The sequence below is a fragment of the Amphimedon queenslandica genome, unplaced genomic scaffold (genome assembly GCF_000090795.2).
Source record: "Amphimedon queenslandica unplaced genomic scaffold, v1.1 AMPQUscaffold_13083, whole genome shotgun sequence".
NCBI classification, from domain to species: Eukaryota; Metazoa; Porifera; class Demospongiae; order Haplosclerida; family Niphatidae; genus Amphimedon; species Amphimedon queenslandica.
In genome coordinates this window covers 29865-49237 of record NW_003546681.1, presented here as the reverse complement: position 1 = coordinate 49237, position 19373 = coordinate 29865, and the positions used below count along the sequence as shown (strand labels likewise).

The 19373-nt window shown below is 36.2% G+C and overlaps 3 protein-coding genes across 4 annotated transcripts; all 3 read right to left on the bottom strand.

Annotated features, from left to right (window-relative positions):
* On the bottom strand, positions 1–8747 carry LOC100640131 (protein O-GlcNAcase-like). 2 transcript variants are annotated; one of them, XM_020001357.1, is made up of 14 exons: positions 8639–8747; positions 8532–8583; positions 8369–8466; positions 7532–7662; positions 5984–6155; positions 5380–5478; positions 3565–4553; positions 2919–3087; positions 2503–2576; positions 1678–1746; positions 1478–1569; positions 1152–1338; positions 995–1099; positions 1–239 (listed from the first exon to the last, which is right to left on the bottom strand). In XM_020001357.1, the coding sequence occupies exons 1-14, from the start codon at positions 8691–8693 to the stop codon at positions 54–56; spliced, it is 2478 nt and encodes an 825-aa protein (XP_019856916.1). In that variant the 5' UTR covers positions 8694–8747; the 3' UTR covers positions 1–53. The 2 variants fall into 2 exon arrangements, with proteins under 2 accessions (XP_019856916.1, XP_019856917.1); XM_020001358.1 differs by having other exon boundaries at positions 995–1096.
* A 141-nt stretch (positions 8748–8888) lies between these two features.
* On the bottom strand, positions 8889–15780 carry LOC109585335 (uncharacterized). The gene is made up of 5 exons (XM_020001359.1): positions 15475–15780; positions 14940–15037; positions 13636–13762; positions 13410–13538; positions 8889–11457 (listed from the first exon to the last, which is right to left on the bottom strand). The coding sequence occupies exons 1-5, from the start codon at positions 15746–15748 to the stop codon at positions 9002–9004; spliced, it is 3084 nt and encodes a 1027-aa protein (XP_019856918.1). The 5' UTR covers positions 15749–15780; the 3' UTR covers positions 8889–9001.
* Positions 15780–19312, bottom strand: LOC105314161 (lysophospholipid acyltransferase 5-like). Its single transcript, XM_011408156.2, has 9 exons — positions 19224–19312; positions 19069–19177; positions 18462–18504; positions 18365–18408; positions 17857–17979; positions 16524–16570; positions 16306–16453; positions 16058–16210; positions 15780–15964 (listed from the first exon to the last, which is right to left on the bottom strand). The coding sequence occupies exons 3-9, from the start codon at positions 18472–18474 to the stop codon at positions 15881–15883; spliced, it is 612 nt and encodes a 203-aa protein (XP_011406458.2). The 5' UTR covers positions 18475–18504; positions 19069–19177; positions 19224–19312; the 3' UTR covers positions 15780–15880.
* Positions 19313–19373: the final 61 nt, after the last annotated feature.

Here is a 19373-nt window from a genome sequence, read left to right as displayed (position 1 = left end):
TAAATGTAAAACAATGCCAAATCCAATATAAATAATATTACAAAATATCACAATTACAATACCTTCCCTAATATAAGGCAGTCATGATTGGGATAGTCCAATACGTTAAATCCTAATTTCAAATAAAATTGAAGTGCCCGTTTATTCTTTGGACTCATCTCCAAGTGAACGCCACAGGATCCTTTCTCCTTTAACATAATAAGGAGTGATTTTATTAGACTAGTACCATTTCCTAGACCCTAAAAACAAAATAAAACCCTCATTATCACATTAGTAATAGCACAATGGTATTAAACTAGTGATCTGGTACAATAATATAACAACAGCAACAATACATTATGCCATACATGTACTATACATGTATGTATATCGAAATGCATAATAGTAGATTTTATACAACCCGTGTAATAGAGCATGTCATAAGATAATTTAAAGCAAAAAACTTATTTCAAATCCAACAAGTCTCAAAGTGGGATTGCTTAAATAACAACTAAGAAACTGAGGCTCCATTCAAATCCAATGGTACAATAAAGCATTACAGTTACAAAAGGCTCTTATTTTTTTGATACACTAGAAAGAATGTAAAACATTTAGGGGCTCCGCCTCCTGGCAACACCTCCTAGTCATGCCCCCCAAACATATGCATGCATACAAAAATTTTCATAAGTAAGGGCTTCGCCAAATGATACATGTACATGGACGTGTTGTAGAAAATTTGATCAAATTCGAATTTTATAATAAATTTTTAAAGTTGCTCAAAAATTGGGCCAAAGATGCTGTACGTATATGTACTACATGTACATGTACATGTATGTACATGTACATGTAGTACAAGCACTTTGGCTGAATTTTATCAAAAAAGGCTAAGTAAAAATTCTTGATGCTACATTGTACATGTACATTGTATTTAGCTAACTTACATGTAGCATGCTTTGTGAGAAACCCTGTACATGTAATGTGTATGCATACTGTGTGCTGTGCATGCATACATTACTTGTGCTCTCTTCATAATATCAATATGGAGGTGTGAGGGATAGCGCTGGTATAATTCATTAGGTAGAAACAGAGTGGGAGAATGAATCTCTTGCAACATCTTCTGCTTGTAAAGATAAATAAATAAATGAAAATAAACGTCAAACTGCAAAGCTCACCTCTTCATCTGTGTTCACTTTAGATATCACTGGGTACTTCCTGGTAACAATCGGTAGCCACGTGGTTTCAAAATCTCTATAAAACTTGAGTGAGTCCAATGCTGAGAGTATATAGCCACAGGGACCATCTCGATCCTCTAACACGTAACATAAATCAGAACTAAGATGAAGATAAGGACCTACATATCTATTGAGAGAGAAAAGAGAGGAAGAAAAAGAGAGAGAGATAAATAAAACAAAGATATACATGTGTACATGTACACGACAATGTAGAAAAAGTTGTAGGGTACATACATGTATGTATGTTTACATGTACATGTACTAACCTATCTCCCAGGAGTTCAGGAAAATTAGAGAAAAGATGAGTTCCATCATTACCATTATCACCAGTTTCAAGACAAACCTTATATAAAGCATCCTATAATAGAGAAACATTATAACTTAAGAACAAAACAAACAGAGGAACAAATAAACACATACGACAATAAAGATGGTGACAATTAATAATAAACAAATTGTTCCTCACTTTGTCTTCTTCTCTATAAGGACGGATGAGGTATGTCCTTCCTTTCACTTCATCAGACGGTAATAATCTCTAAAAGATAATCAAACAACACACCATGCGCACTAATATACACACACACACACCCACACACACTATCGCACATCAGTCATAATTAGCTCACAAAAATCCCAACAATGCACATCTACTGTACATGACGCATTGAGCTCATTAATTTGGTGTAAGTTTAAAAAAATATTTTCTTTTGAATTAAAACAATTTCTAACACAACTGAGACACATTATGACCAAAACAATGCAAATGATAAAAGTACATCACAAATGATAATATTATGAGACAGAGTGAGAGAGAGAGAGAGAGAGAGGAGAAAGAATGTGTGACATTATTATTGTACAAGTGATACAACATTAGATTAAGTAAGACTGTGAGAGACTGGTTGATTTCTGCTCCACAACTGATTCTCTTGATCAGATGACAGCAAATGAGAAGACCTAATTATATTGTGTACCATTTACAGGGTTTTACAGGGTTTTATAAAGGGACAGAAGGAGTTTAGGAGAATTAAAGCAACTGTAGCTGCCTTAATACTGTATTGTACATCATTAGACATTGGTTATTAGTACAATGCTATGTCAAAATAAAGTATCAGTATCATGTTCAGGAAGACACTGGCAAGAATACGTATGCATATGCTGTCAGTGGGAGGGGCGGATGGGCGTGGTCAAGTAGTGCAAGTGTGGTGTGGGAGAGAAAGAGAAAAGAAAAAGTGACTAGTTTGTACTCATAATCTCATGTATTCATGTACATGTGGGGCTGTATGGTTCTTACCAGCATCTCAGCTACTATCCCTCCCATTCTTGAATGAGGCTTGTGCTTTGGATGATCTTGACTCCCTCCAGCCTCTGTAATAGAAACACAAGTATATAAAAATATGTACATGTAAATATGTAATGAAATACATGTACGGTACAGGTAAGTACAGAGTAAATTTGCATTGTTTTAGGAAATGTAATCCTAGTGTACATGTACATGTACATGTACATTGTAGCTCATACTATAAAAGGCAGTTTACACTATAGTAAAATTTCTATTGTTTCCTTTCATAGCTTAAGAATTCCTCCTTGTATTTTTTGCATAACAGCTACTGTATGTACATGTACTTAGTATATTTTAGTACTTAAAAACATTTTAATTAATTTAAAAATGTACGACAACATAATGCTATTATGATGTCAGTACTTTACCTAGCCATGATATGTAGGAGTCCAATAGAGCAGTCGTTTCTCTTGCTGCTGACATGTACTGATACAGGTCATATAATAGTGATCGATTTGGTACTGTGGTCAAGTGATCAAAACAAAGATTGACATCTTCACAAAGATTGTGAAATCTAAGTGCCCTCTCCAACCATATCTACATGTACACGTGTAAATGAACAAAGATGGAAAAGAAAGAAACAATAATACAGATTATTACTGATTAACATAATGCACATGTATTATAGTACAGTACATGCAACATGTACATATAATGTACATGTAATTGTAACAAATGGCACATGCTTGTTATTATCATGATAAATACATGCACACTGTACATTAATAGAGGATACATTACTGTCCGAATTCCTGTCAGTCAAAAAATGCATCAAAATCATAAATTTCCTTTTAACATTAATTTTCGTCAATAATTTTTTTTGGCATCATGTAGAAAGGTTTCATCACACAAAAATATCTAACAACTTTAACAAAATTAATTTTGAACAACAAAAATTGGAAGCTACATGTACATGTACACGACTACACAATGTAAGTGCTAGCTGACAAACCCCAATACATGTACATGTACAGTACATGCATGTACATGTACTTAGTGTGTCTTGTTCCTCACCTCAGCCAGTTCATCATTATCCCCAGTCTGTGTCTCCTCCTCCTCTTCCTCTCTGTCCTCCTCCTCCCCGTCACTCTGAGACAACACCTTTAACTTCACTTCCTGTCTCTTACCCTCCTCATCTCCCCCCACCTCTCCCTCCCCTCCCCCTCTCTCCTCTAGCTTCTTAACAACGTCCGAGTACACCGCATGCTTCTTCAACCAACCAAACTCCTCTAATATAAAGGATCCTTTTTTACCGTGAATGTGTGGTAGGTAATACAAGTCAACGAGGATCCGTAAGTCCCTTATGGTAAAGAGACAGGCTCCTTTAGGAGGAGCGTGAAGAGTGGAAGGTGGTGTGGGTAGATCCTCACTGTCAATAGAGTCATCAATATTCTCTGAGGTTGTGTCCATATCAGAGCTCCCTGATGAGGCTCGGTCCTTCCCATCATCAGTCATACCACTGTTCTTGTCATTAGTGTTGCTCACTCCCTCATACTGTTCCTCCATGTCTTGTGTTGCAGCTCTAAGAACAGATTTAGAGTCTTTTGCAGGACCACCGTAATCCTCTAGTTTCCGCTTTGACGATAAAAACTCATTCATCCACTCGTGTAGAGCAATCTCAAGAGCTTCAGTCGGATTATAAACACTAACATCAGACATCTCCATCCTTCCTTCTTCCTCCGTCTCCCCAGCCCTCACTCCTTCTCCCCCTCCGGCCACATCTTGACTCATCCTGTCAGAGTAACACTGTCCACTCTTCTTCCACTGAGCCAGTGTGTGTATTGGTATGTAATTGGCCCCGTATTCACAGTTTGGGTTCGTGAGGACTCCGTTGAGATGGGAGTAGAGGAGCGTAGAGCGACCGTGGTAAGGACCCAGGAAGAGACGACGCTGATCATAATCATTGGCATGAAGATTATCCCATATCACTGGTGGGCGGTGCAGGACTGAAGACACTTCCTCAATAGACGATATGGAGATAGACTTTGAGATTACCTTTGGACCTGAAAAATTAATTTAGTAAAGAACAAGAATTTGTATACAGTACATGTACATGTATATGTTAGTAAGACTTTAGTTTTATCATTAAACAAACATTAATTACATGAGTACTGTACAGTGTATATTGTACGCTAGATGTACACGTACATGTAATGTATGTATTTCTAAATTTATTTTTAAAGGTACCGTTCGGTTGGTAATATTCGAGGGTCCAAAATTTCGTGTTTTCTCCAAAATGTCCTTAGAAGCTAATATTCGTGGGTATAAATATTCGTGGATGGCAGTTAGCACTCTTCTTTTCACTTGGATCTACAGCACTAGCTTCCAACACATAGCTTATAGTGGAATAAGGAGTAATAGACAAAGACTCTGGCTCCTCCACTGGCTTGGAAATAGTAGTTAGAGCTCTGCATGGCCCATTAATTAGTTTTTATGTGTGGGTGGGTAGGGGTTAAAATTTCGTCGATAAAAATTAACCACGAAATTAACGAAAATTAATACTCCACGAAATTTACCAACTGTACGGTATCAGAAGCTTTCCGGTACTACATGTACATGTACATGTACATATTGCCCATTTTCACAGATGGTGACTACTAGCACCTATTCAAATAATCCACACAAAAAATGAATACCATCATCATCACCATGTGGCCTACATGTCGCTGCCAAGTCCAAAACAAGAAATATCTACATGTATGTAAACATGTACATGTATGTACAGCATAGCTCAGCAAGGGAATAAATGCTGTGCAAAAATAAGCACTAATGGTATACTATTACTGATAGTTTGATAAACAATGTCTGTCATTTACTATAACAGTTTACCTGTCCACATGATGTCAATTCCTTGTCTAAGATTCTCTCCAATGTAATTAAGATATGGTGAATCTTTAACACTTGGAACAGCACGAGACCCACAATACTCTAGTAATGAAATAATAAAGTGATACGCACAGTACACAATCAAAAGTGTATACATGTACATGTACACGTAAGCCATACATGCACATTATTTTGGATGTACAATGTACATGTGTACATACATGTATAATACGGTACACATTTTAAGGTACACAAAAGGAAGGGGAACAATAAAAAGACAAAATAAGGAAAAAGAAATGCATGTACAGTATAACACATGGATTAGGGAAATGTACCACTGAGATACATGTAGTCATGTACATGTATGTGTAGTCTGTACCGTATTAACAGTACATGTACATATGCCATGATAGGAAGAAAATTAATGATGAAATAACATCTGTAGTTGCAAAGGTGTAATTTAAGCTCTTTAAGTGTTCCCCATGTAAATACATGTACATTGTACATGTACATGTACGTGTAGGTCACATTTATGTAAAGTTTATATCAAGAAAATTGTGGCACACATGTAGCCAAATTATTCATGTGTACATACACATCATCTCACCAGTTGGGCAGAATAAGAATATCTGTGGTTCACCGAGAGATGAATAAAGGTCATTAGTGATTGTAACTTGAGCATGAGCTGCAGACGAGTACACTTTAGCATCTTTAGATGAGAGATCAGGATCAATATCATCAAAGAGTATCGCAAATGAATTACATCCTAGAGCCAATACCTACATTTGTACAATAACAATAATAAAATGTAAAACATTTAGAGTAAGTGATTTAAAAAAGCTAAGTAGCTACTTCACAGTTACTCTACTGTTGCGTAGGTACATGTACATGTACATGTAGTCTGGTGCTCTTTGTTGTGCATGCCCAATGTGACAGTAGTAGTAGTGCACATGGTCAGTAGCAAACAGTAGCTCGATCAACGGTAGAATTGAGTGAATAGCCTCCTAAACAGGCTTTTAAAAGCAGAGAGCAGCACTACAGATGAACTTGGAGAGCACAGACAGCAAAGAGAAGCATCCTTAAGTCCTTGGAGAGCCTCTTGAGTGCATGAGCGCTTGCTACTACAGAACATGTGACTGGGCAGTACCACGAAGTACTTCCTGGGTGTAGCGCAGCGAAGAGTAACGAAGGGTACTTAGCGAAGTAAAATAGCTACCTATGAACTACCTACGAAGTTCTCTTCTCTACTTTCACTACTTACATGTACAGCTTTTTAAAGCATTCAACTGTATCCTGCATTGTAATAATAATCATACAGCAAATGTAAAACACATGTAATACACGTACCATAAAATAGAACAATAAGTACTATTTATATACATGTATATACATGTACATACATGTACACATTGTGCGTGCAGTAAAAGAGAGCTAATGTACATGTACATGTGCATAAATAACATATAAGTGATTATTTTCGAGGGTTGAAAATTTTGTGGATTTCGCAGATTCCTTCCTAATCCGCAAAAATCAATTTAATACGGTACCTGCATGGCACACATGGTAAAATTTGTAAAATTAAAATCCGCAAAATGGAGTTTTAGTAGATTTCGCAAAATATAGGACCTACAAAATTACTGGCTATACGGTATCATACATGTACATATACTGTACATACACTTGTGCGTAGATTGTACATGTACATGTACATGTGAATGATGGAGGAGGCAAGGTAATAATAGACTCATACAAACAAATAAGACATAAAGAAAATGCATTAATAGTTTAACCAGCCTAGCATGAACTGACAGCAAACAAATTCATTGAGGAGTATTAATCAAGTATGCCCATATAAAGGTTACACTCTCCTACTTTTGTAATTGAACACAAGCGACTTAACAATTGGCACAAAGAGTCGAAGACACAATTGTCTTGGCTGTTTTTATTGGCAATATACCACAAATCATGATAAAAATCATGATAATGGATATAATAATGATGACTCACTATCACCTTTAGTCATAATGTAACATCCCTTCAAAATTTGTAGTAGAGGGCTGCAATGTGTATTAAATGTAATGTATACATGTACATGTATAACGTGCGTGTACATACATTACATGTACATGTAATGTCCATTTATGGTATGCATTACCTGCTCAAGTTTCCTTTTTAATGACACAACTTCTTTGTCATCAGAGAAAGTGATGTCTAGGCCCGGAGCAATGGCATACACAAATTCTATGCCACGATCTTTGGTTTCCTTTATTAGCATTGCAAGATGATCTTATGTGAATAAGAGTAGCAGAGAGAGAGAGTGAGTGAGTGAAAGAGAGAAAGAAAGAGGAAAAGAGAATTACAGTATTAAAAACAATCATGTTCTTTACATCCAACAATTTCCGATGAGACTACAACATAAAAACAGACACAAATGACAAGGGAAAATTTCACATTAGAAATGTACACAATTATATCATCTTTACATGACATGTATAGATGTACTGTATGAAGAAAAATATAAAAACTTGTAACAAAACCCTACATGTACATGTACATACATGATCAGCATGTACAGGTACATAGTAACAAATTCATTTAGCATGAAAGATACACGTAATAAGGTAAAAGGCAAATCATATGATGTACATGTACATGTAGTAGTATTGTATAATTAATAAGTATTTTTAAACTGTTAATACATGTATTATACTAATTATACATGTACATGTATAATTTAAAAAAAATATTATTATTATTATGAAAATATTAAAGAAGCACATGTACACGTATGTCATTTTTGAATACACTGTATGCAATTCTAAAAACTACAGCAATTCGCACAAAAATATACAAGTACAAATTCCATTAAAATGTACATGTACAAACACAAATTTAACAGAAAAATTAAGATAATAGAAAATTAATACCCTATGTACATGTGTAAATTTGCACAGCACACAGTACATGTACACAATCATTCTTAATTATGTACCAGCTTCTTCAAGAAGGTAGAGCTCTCTCCAGGAGGATCTATGCTTGTCATCATCTTTAGGAGCATACAAATAACAATTGAGAGTCCATTGAGACATACTAGAGGAGAGAGACAGAGAGATTAAGGAAGACGAGACTGAGTACCAATTAACACTCCTCCATACCAGTTAAACAGGTCCAATCGTTGTTCTGTAGACCACGGTCGACCATAAAAACCTTCAAATAAGAAGAGAACGATGTTACTGAATATTCATAACAGTTATAATGATACCTTCTACGACTCCGCAGAGAAAAGGCTTGTTTCCTTTGGCACAGCTTGTGGCCATCTTTGCTTTGCTCCTCTGTGGTGTAATGTTGCGTTCGCTAAAATTAGACGTGAAATTATTATACCACCACGCCTTAAACACCACCCACCGATTAATTGTACGTAGATGAAATTAATATTTTATTGTCAAAAATAAAAATAATTATAATAGTAAAGATTAATTGTACGTAGATGAAATTAATATTTTATCGTCAAAAATAAAAATACAATAGTAAAATTAAACACAAAAGCAATAGCATAATTATAATTTATAATAGTAATAATAATATAATAATTATTATAAAACATAAAAATAATGATCAGCTGGCGCTAATGAAACCACATAGCTAATTTCTCATTTGCTTTGTTCCTTCTCAGAACTGTCTCTCTCCACTTCTGATTAATGATCATGCCACCTTCAGTCATTATCTCTAACACTAGTCCAGGATACCAGCAACTGATCAGGAAATCAAGCGTCGATTCAAGAAATGCTAACACAGCGTGACACACATCATGTAGAGACGAGATCTCATCCGATATATCGAGAGATGAAAAAGGGACTTCGTCGAGAAATGACTTGTACGTTTCGAGATGATCAGCACAAGCAGTCAAGTCTCTGTCGTAGTCAGCAAAATGTGTCACGTGTTGACACTCCTTATCAACACCATTTGATGTGTCTTTACCTTCGGAACAATTTGAACAAAAGCTCAGAGTGTTCCTCTGGACAAGAACAGCAATCCTGGAGCCGTCCCGCCTCAGTATGAGGTGATGGGTGGGGTTCAGTCTCAGATGAACAATCTCATAGTATAAAACTGGAGGATATCGACAGGATCGTATGCAGCGAACCACAAGCTGATTAAAGAGGGAGAGAGGGCACTTGGACTTGCCACAAGAAAAGAAAAGAGTGACGGGATCTTCTGCTGTCGGGCCGAAAGCAAAGGCAGGGGGAGCTCTATTGACTAGAGCAGGTATGTACACTGAGGTAGTGTCATGAAGAGAAGGATGACATGCAATGAGGTCCATGTAATTCATATAATAGAGTGCTTCATTCCAGCAGCCATGAGGCAAACGGGAGCATCTATAAGCCAAATTGAGAACATCTCTACGTATGTATCCTTTTACCAGTAACTCTTCAAACGAGCGACGGACTTCAGCTGTGATCCAGTTCGTTGAAGATGAGGCAAAAATTGAAGCAAGCGAGCTCATTAGCCACTGGGGCTTGATGATGACAAGAGGGGAGAGGGCAGGGTGACGCTGGAAATGAATAATGAGACCCACATCATTGTAATAAGAAAGGACAGGTTGGACCTGTAGTGGACCGATGATATCACAGCGCTCGGCTATGTAGCGCTCCAGGTCCTTGAGCTGTATGATGATCTTTTTCTGCTCAAGAAGGGAATGAAGCAACTGCTCAAACATGACCCACTGGACCGGGATCATGTCCTGTATGTAGGGCATCTGTCGGGCAAGGTGATCAATCTCACGGCGGAGGTAATAATGACTGCGATACTCTGAAGAGAATTCTCCCTCATATGCATTGCTAACTGATATAAGGTTAGACTCTAGCATGTGACGCTTGTATCTTTCAAATGATGGGAGACCAAAGAACTTGTGAAAGGATTTCAGATTCGGCAGATCAGCAAAAGGTGTCACAAAAATGACGGGAGGCAATTGTGGGGTTGGGAAGGAGGTGCTAAGCATGGGGGTGTGATTCGATTGTGCCATAATTCCCCCTAGCCACTCCTCTAAGACTTCGGAGTTTGTTGGTGGAGAGCCTGTGAGACTTGTCAACTTGTGAGACGTAAAACTCTCCGAAGGTTGAGAGAGGTCCTTCCTTGTGTCGTAGGAAAGGAGGTAGATTGAGCGAGAGTGAGAAAAGAAGAGAGGAACGACTGAAAGCTGCAGAGGGTCACCGGAGCAGTCCCATATGTGAATCAAGAGACGGCGTCTACTGATAGAGTCCATGTCAGTAGTAGACTCTTCACCATCGACTGGCCACCTCATCACAAGACGCTTGAGTACTTCAAGAGGAATATGCTCCATGAGATCCTTAGACATTTCAAAGGTGCTGTCAAAGACGGTGAGCTTCGATTGCTGCTGCTGTTTAGTGGGTACTGCTGAATTAGGATCGATGCTCATTTCCTCGTCTCTCTCTTGTCTCTCTTTGTCCTCCTCCTCCTCTTGGTTGTTGCTCTCTTCTCCTTCCCCGCTCCCTTTCTTCTTAACTATTGTCCCTTGTCTTCCTCTGGACTTATAAGCACCACCACCTCCATCTTTAGAAGTTGTGTTTTGAAGAGAGTCAGAGAGAGAAGAAGGAGAGGAGGAGGAGGAGGAGGAAGGTGTGTGGAATTGTCCGTCGCTCTCAATGTCATCATCATCATCATCATCATCGTCACCATCTTGTTGTTCTTCTTCTTGCTCCATTTCCTCCTCCTCTTCTTCTTCATAGCTCAAGTCATTGGACAGTGAGAGTGCTGGGATGATGGAGGGTGTTGTCTGAAACTCTACGTTCTTTCGTTGCTTTCGTAGTCCGAGTTTCTTGAGGTCTACAACTTCATCTGCAACCCCTGGCTTCCTAATCTCGTTGAGTATGTAGTCGATGATAGCGTCGTTGTATTCGAGGTTTAATCTGTGGGCGTCGGCTTTGGATAATGGCTGTACGATCCACTCCCTGTATTGCTTGAACTGTATGCGTGCAATGGAGGGATCCACTCCGATGCATTTCGTGGGCTCCTCTTCTTCGTTGAATCCCTCGCCAAACAGTGTCTTCTTGAGACTTGTCTTGCCTAAAGTAATAGAAAATATTAGATTAATGTAACGGCAATATACATGTACATGTAGATTTAATTCTGTAACTACGTGTACATGTATAATTAGGGAGAATTTGGGTGAAGTATTGCATACAATGGATTTTTGTGTCTGCCTAATAAAAATTAATTTTAGATTTTGCAAAATTAAATTATCTAGAATTGTTTTTAAGTAACCAGCATGTGAGCTGGGTAGACATGGGGCGGAGAACTTTACAAATTTTAAGAGTCAAGTATGAGTATGAGTATTGGTGTCAGTAGCTGTAATAATAAGTACAAGTACTTCAACAGAGTACTTATTCTACTTAAGTACTTTAAAGCAAATATACAAACCGTATAGCTCCAATTTTTCGTCAGTCAAAAATTTCGTAAAAAATCTTAATTTTCTTGTATTTTCATCAATAAAATTTTCATCATTAATCCACAGGAACAAAAATTTAACCGGTTAAAAATTTTGTCAAGCAAAAGTACCTGACAAAAATTTTGACTGACGAAAATTTGGAGCTATACGGTAAAATGCTCTTATGTAATTACATGTACATGTACATGAACATATAAGTACTTAAGTGCATGCACATTACACAAGTGCTTGGCAGTGGTGTGCTTAAGTACAAGTACCTAAGTATTTGCCCCATCTCTGGAGCTGAAATTGGATTTTTATGAATTTTTTTAATTGCTCAAAAGTCTGACTGTACTATAGCACAATGCATTTCATTAAAAATAGCTAGGAAAGAAAAATATGTTTGAAGCATTATGTTTTTATATTGTGTAAAAAGTTTTAATGTAGCTGAAGTTGATTTAAATTTGTGAACTATGTGTACATGTATATTGTACACCTTTCAATTGGAATCAGTTCCCACAATCTCTATGTATAAGAACATAAAAAAAATTCTCTCAAAATCATTATCGATGAAATGGCCTCTCCTAGTCAATGGTCTTTAGCTAAATTTCAACGCAGCTTCAAAATTTCTAAAAATTCAATTTTGATCAGAAGCAGCTACAGCTTATGCTACACAACATCAAAACATGTATGTAATGCATTTATCAGAAAATCTAATAAAAACGGATCCTAGCCTTTGTAATGAAATACATATTTATTTATGCACAGGTCTTTGGCCAAATTAAAAATTTATAGTTGGTCAGAATCAGCTCAAATAGGTAAGTACATTTGCTCATCAATATGAGGATTTTACACTCATACATTTGTACATGTACATGTAGTTCGTATTGTTTATGTGAAATTGTGAATAAATGAGAGTTACTTATGGACTTAAAAATTTTCTGTCAAAAACATTGCCTTCAAGTATTTTTTTTGAGTTGCATGCATGGCAATTTTGCAAAAGAGTATAGTCACACAACACATTCCGGTGTGATAGTTTTTATAATAATCTAACACTTATTTTAACACTTTAACATGTGAACAAGGTAGTATAAGCGTTTAGTCATAATATCCCTTGGTTTGTTCATTTACATGTACCATACAAACAGGATTTTTCCTTTGATACAGCTACATGTAGGCCCCTATTGAGGAACTCCTATACTATGATTACTATCATATAGCCTCATGGCCTCTATAGACTTTTATCTTAGTAAAGCCCACCATTCACTATTCAACTTTGTGGTTACTTTGATCTTATGGCAGCTCTGTTGCCTGAAATAGAACTCAGTTCTATTTCAGGCAAAAGTGTTGACAGCACATCAAAGTAACCACAAAGTTGCTTTCAACAAAGTGGAATAGTGGATCCATTAGGCAACTTTGTTGAAATCAACAGCAATTTTGTTGCCTAAAATAGAACACTGTTCTATTTCAGGCAACAAAGTTGACAGACATCAAAGTAACCACAAAGTTGCTTTCAACAAAGTCGCCATAGAGTGGATGTTGGGCTTTAGGATATGATGCCACATTCTCTCTCTCTGATTCTTATGCTAACCTGATTGTGAATCCCCAACAAACATGAGACGGATGCGAGACTCGGGTTTGTGTGCATTTTTAAGTGCCTTAGAGTAAGCAGCAATGATCTTCTTTGGCTTAGTATTCATCTCCTGTATAGCCTTATCAGCTGAGAGGAGAGAAGAGGGAGGGAGAGAGGGAGGAGAGAGGAAGGAACAAAGACAACAGATAATTAAAGATGTACATACATACATGTATATACTCACCATGTTGTTGCTCAATATTCAGTAATAGTCTTTCAGCTTCAAACTGTTGATATTTGTGTGCTACCATATAAGGAGTCTCCCCAGCATTGTTCTCTAACATACGGTCGGACCCACTACGCAATAATACCTAAAAATTACAACACAAACATGTACATTATACATATAAGAGACTACATGTACATGTACGTACACATGCATTAAAATACTCAAACACTTTATACATTGTAAAGCCAACCAAGTGGGTGTATAAAACACTGATAAATTAACCTATTGTATATAATAGGGCATCTTTAGTGAAACTATCAGTTATAAGAATGTGCTTATCAGTGAGAGTGTGTACATGTGTTGTGTTTCATTTGTCCCATTGAGTGTGCATCACTTTCATTTACAAACAGGTAAATCAAAACAAGTCAGTGAGTGTAGCATAAATGACAGTTGTTATTACAATCACTGATGTGTGTGTGTGTTAGCATAAATCAGAATACAGAGGGTGAATTAAACAACAGTTTATATGGGACAGAAAATAATAAGAAAATAACAATCTTGTTAACCATTGTAATTAGCATAGTACATGCACATGTACATTCACAAAATACACATTGAAAGGTACATGTACATGTATATGTACATGTACATACGTGTATGTACTGCAGATAGTAATTAAAGTGAACAAATCTATGTAAAGTAATTGCATATACATGTACATGTACAATGTACTACACATACTAGGTCATTGTGTATTGTATTTTAAAATTAGTTTTGGCAGTTAGTCAATTTTTAGATACCACTTTTGTATCAATAAGCACTTCACAAAATGATAAACAAATTTCATAATTTTGATAAACTTTGAGTTAAATCTGGCATAAGTGCCAAAATTCTAAATCCCAAAATGCACCAAATTACTGTACGACAAAACAAAATGTACATTTGGAGTACAATATAATCTTAATAAAACTAGTAAAAGTGTTCATGTATTTAACATAGTGCTGTATAGACAACGTACATGTACATGTACACATACAATGTACATGTACATGTACATGTACATGTATGTACATAATTTAGTGAGTAATCATTAAAGCTGAATGTACACGTATGCATCAAAAGAAGGGAAAATACGTGTAGTACACTGAAGTTGCTATGTGTAAACATAAACAATAGCAAAGCCTAAACTTTATCATTAAAACACTGAGATTTTGTAGACACAATTAAAGGTAGCCTGTATCTACATGTGGGCTTAAGGTAAAAATAGAGTATAATGGATAAAGGCTTAAGGTAATAGAGTATAATGCACAAGTACTTACCTGTATTAGGCTGATAGTCCCGTGCTTGGCAGCATGATGAAGGGCAGTGTAACCAGCATCATTCTGTGAATTAACAGCCTCTGGATCATTATCCCTTTCTATAGAGAGAGAGTAAGTGAAAGAAAGGGAGAGGAGAAAGATTAATCTTGAACAGAAAATAAACAGATACAGTGCACATATACGTGTACTTGAATGAGAAGAAGGCTATTAAGAGACAAGGTGCCTGATAATCTAACTAACAACATAACGAGGGGAAATGTGATTAGACCTTAAAAACAAACACAGGAACAAATTTACTGTACATTAAAAAAGAACGTAAAAAATGGCTGCTGTATATACAGTCTGCTGTACATGTATACAGTGAATTTTTATCTATTTTCGTCCACATCGTAAATTATCGAGCATGTTTTCTGTGACAAAAACCTCACTTCAACAAAATTTTGCTTTTGTGAAATCTTTGAAATGCAAGATTCATGAATGTTCCCACCCAAAAGGCTACACATACATCATCCTCCTCCCCTCTGTCTTAACTCACCAACAATAGCAGTGACACAGTCAGTGTGTCCCCCCACAGCGGCTCTATGAAGACAGGTCTCGCCTCTATTATTCCTCACTGTCACAGAGGCACCGCCAGCTATCAGCATCTGACAAACTTCAGAGTTCCCGGCCTCGGCTGCCAAGTGTAGGACGGTGTCTCCCCACTCATTTCTGTCGTTAAGATGTGAGCGACATCTTCTGGAGGAGAGGAGATTCCTTACTGAATCTGTGTCTCCGTCCTTGACTGCGGAGAACAGGTCAAAAGTAGCCATTTTAGGCTACAATTGACTTTCGATTAATTAGTTAATTTTATTGTTAATTAATTAGAGTATGAATAATTAATAATGAATAAAATAACCATGGGGTGCATGTGTGTTCATGTCATGTGTGCAGTCACTGCAGTGTTAGAATAGGGTAAATGACTTGAAGGGAAAGAGAAGCCAAAGCAACGCAGTAACATGACCAATCCAATAGACGGAAGACATAAACTAAAAAAGTAGATGAAAGTATATTAATAACGAATCAAGACGATTACACATAATCACTGTCTCTATTCTCCCTCCCTCTTTCTCTTCTTTTACCTGCCAACAAGCATCCCAGGAGAGTAGCATGAAGCTCATTAATGGATACATTAACATCACTTGCTTTAGAAAGTAAGACCCACACCAAAGGAACAAGTAGGGCAGTCCTGTGACATTAGTCAAATTGGTATTCTTTTTAATAAACTGAATAAACTAATGAGAAAGAAAAGAACTATGTCATACATGTACAAAAGATATCAGAGAGATAGAGAAAGAGAGGGGGGGGGAAGAAGAGAGAATATCCATACTTGTCTTTCACATATGATGGCTATAAACTCAAATGTCAAAGTAATAAAGTACCCTGGCCATAGACCGTGCCACAGTGCAAGAAATATAATCGTAATAAAATGAGACAACATTTTATTTTGTAGCCACTTCAGCCTTTTAAATACATACCTACAGTGTACATGAATTTAACACAAAACAATAAATAAATTCAGCTCAGGTGAAAGATTGTTTTACTAACATTGATGCCCATTTGTTGGTCTGTATGTTAAAAGATTCAATAGTTCCCTAGAAAGAGAGAGGGTGGGTAAGGATTTAAGGGAAGGTAAAAATTTCAATTTTTAGAAATAATACCATAGCAGGCATTTTTAGTAACACTAAAATATTGGTGATTCTATAATACAATGTATGTATTGGTGGTTTAATATTGGCAATTTGCCAACCACAGTCATTAAGCATGTTCAGAATAAAGCAAAATATTCATGTACATGCTTTTGTAAACTTAATTGGCACCAATTCACTAATTGCAAAATATAATTGTCAATTTTCCTTCCATATAGTATGTACTACCATAGTATACAGGGTTTCCCAACCACAAGAATGCCATGCTAGCTAACAGCATGCTTCATTTGCTGACACACATTACAATCCAGTATATGGCATTTGAAGTAACTTTATAAACATTTAATTTTGATCAAAATCAGCTCTCAAAATTTATATGTAATATACAAGTAAGTACATGTATACAAACGTATGTACCATGCAGAATTCTCTCCTTTGCATTTTTGACAGAATTTGGCCAAAAACAACTTAAAAGTTATAACTGTTGGTTGTTGGTCTAATTTTTGAGCAACTTTTTGAATAAAAAAAATCAAAATTTGATCAGAGTCAGTTAAAATTTCTACATAAACGTAGGACATGCACATGTATCAGAAAAATGACAAAAAGAGATTTCTCTCCTAGCCATTTTAGATGAAATTTGGTAAGTCTAAAGAGCCTTTGGTTGTTGGCCAAATTTTGAGCAACTTTAAAATTCAAATTTGAATGGAATCAGTTCAAAGTTGAGGACATGAACATGTACACACACATGTACATGAGTAACATTACTACAAAAATGAAGAACTCTTTTCTTGCGATTTTATGCTGAAATACTTTGCACCACAGGGCCTTTGGTCTAATTTTTAAGCACATTTCTTTAAAAACACAAAATTTTAAATGTTTGAAAAAGGTGATGTATACAGTAACGGTATACCATATAGCCGCTTAATTTCGAGGGTGCAATTTTCACTGTTTTCGCAGATTTTCTGTATTCGCGAAAGTCAATTCCATAAAATTATCCATATCACCCTATAAACATGTGTACTTTAAAATAAGAACTACGAAAGTTAATTTGTAAAAAAAGACTTGTGGCCTGATTTGCAAAAGTTTATTGCCTCAGAGCTTTGTGGCTATATGGCACTTTTTGATGCTTTTGTACACACAAGTTTATCAAACATGACAACTTTCTTCCTATGATCCAAAGTACATGTACTAATGCTATTACTGTATGTGACTACAGTACATGCATCACTAACTTGAAGAGTAATGCTGGTCTCGTTATTCCAAAAGTTAACATTATAGACTGCTGTCCAATCAGTATACTTTGGAGTGGATAACGACTTATTGTATGATATTCCCATGATGACACAAGTAGCTTCCTTTAATTGAAGAGTAACAATAAATCAAAACTATTGTTTCAACAAACAAATAAAGCCTCATGACTACCATGCATAATCACATGTACATGTACATATACACATACTGTAGGTGATACCATCTAGTGGGAAATTTTGGAGGGAATTGCCATTCCCCAAAATAAAATCCACCATTTTGAGCCATTATACTCATGTTCAATGGCACGTGGCCACTAATTCACCAAATTAAAATTTGGCAATCACCAAAATTTAGCAATTTGCCAAATTTAACTCCTTCCAAAATTTTCCACTATACGGTATACATGCCATGTAAGCTAGTATATACATGTACATGTAACTGAAAACAGTGCATTAGGAGGCTAACTGAGTTACATGTACATATACTTACAGCAAAGGTCCAGACTGCCATGTAGCGCCACAATGCCAGCTTTCCTGAATTACAAAAAAATAATAATCGATATTGTTAATTTGTTACATTATCTTACCAGTTATTATCATTATGAGAAGCTTAGACAGCAAGCTTCTTGCCTATATAATGAAGCATAGCAATATTAACAATCACTCAAATATTAACCAAATTATACAAACACGTACACATATACATGTACATACAAGAGCCTACTTAAGTGATATAATCAAGCTACATATGTAAGCCTATGGTTTTTGAATTCTAAGCCACTTTAAAAACTGACTTAACTCAAACTTCCTACTTCCTACACCATATAAGATTTAAAGGTAATAAAAATGAAGAATTCCAACACTGTAGCTATTTTTGATTATCACCAGAAACTATGATCATTGGTCAAATTTTTAAGCAAATAAATTTCTTTGCCCTAATTCTTCATAAATGGACAGAAAAATTGCTTTTGCTGATTTTATTTTTGTAACTGCACCTTTGCCAAGTTGGCCCGGCTATTAAATTTTTAGAGTTTAAATTTCACAAAATTTTCAAAATTAGCAGAAATTTTGGGCCAATTTTTTCCCAGCTGGAATTAATATACTTGTTGCTCAAAAAGGACACTGGGCAACAGTGTAACGCCTTGTCAATTTGCTGCACCTAGACTAGTGTAGTGCATACATAATTATCATTACCTGATACTCTTCTGATAATATTCTACTCAATGGAAAATATTTATTAAACTGTGAATAGATAACAGCCGTCAGTATACCAAGAAGTAGACGCTGTAGGCCAGGCAAGAGACTACAAATACACACATACAATAAACGAAGAGCAGTTCAGGCCTTACCTTGATGGAGTAGTTTTATAATCAAATAATATACTTGATATGAAATGCTTGTATCTTATATAGCTTATCTGGAAAAGGAGGGAGAGCAAGAAGAGAGTGAGAGACAGGGCCAAGTACATACTATACATGTACTTGTACTTATTACAATAA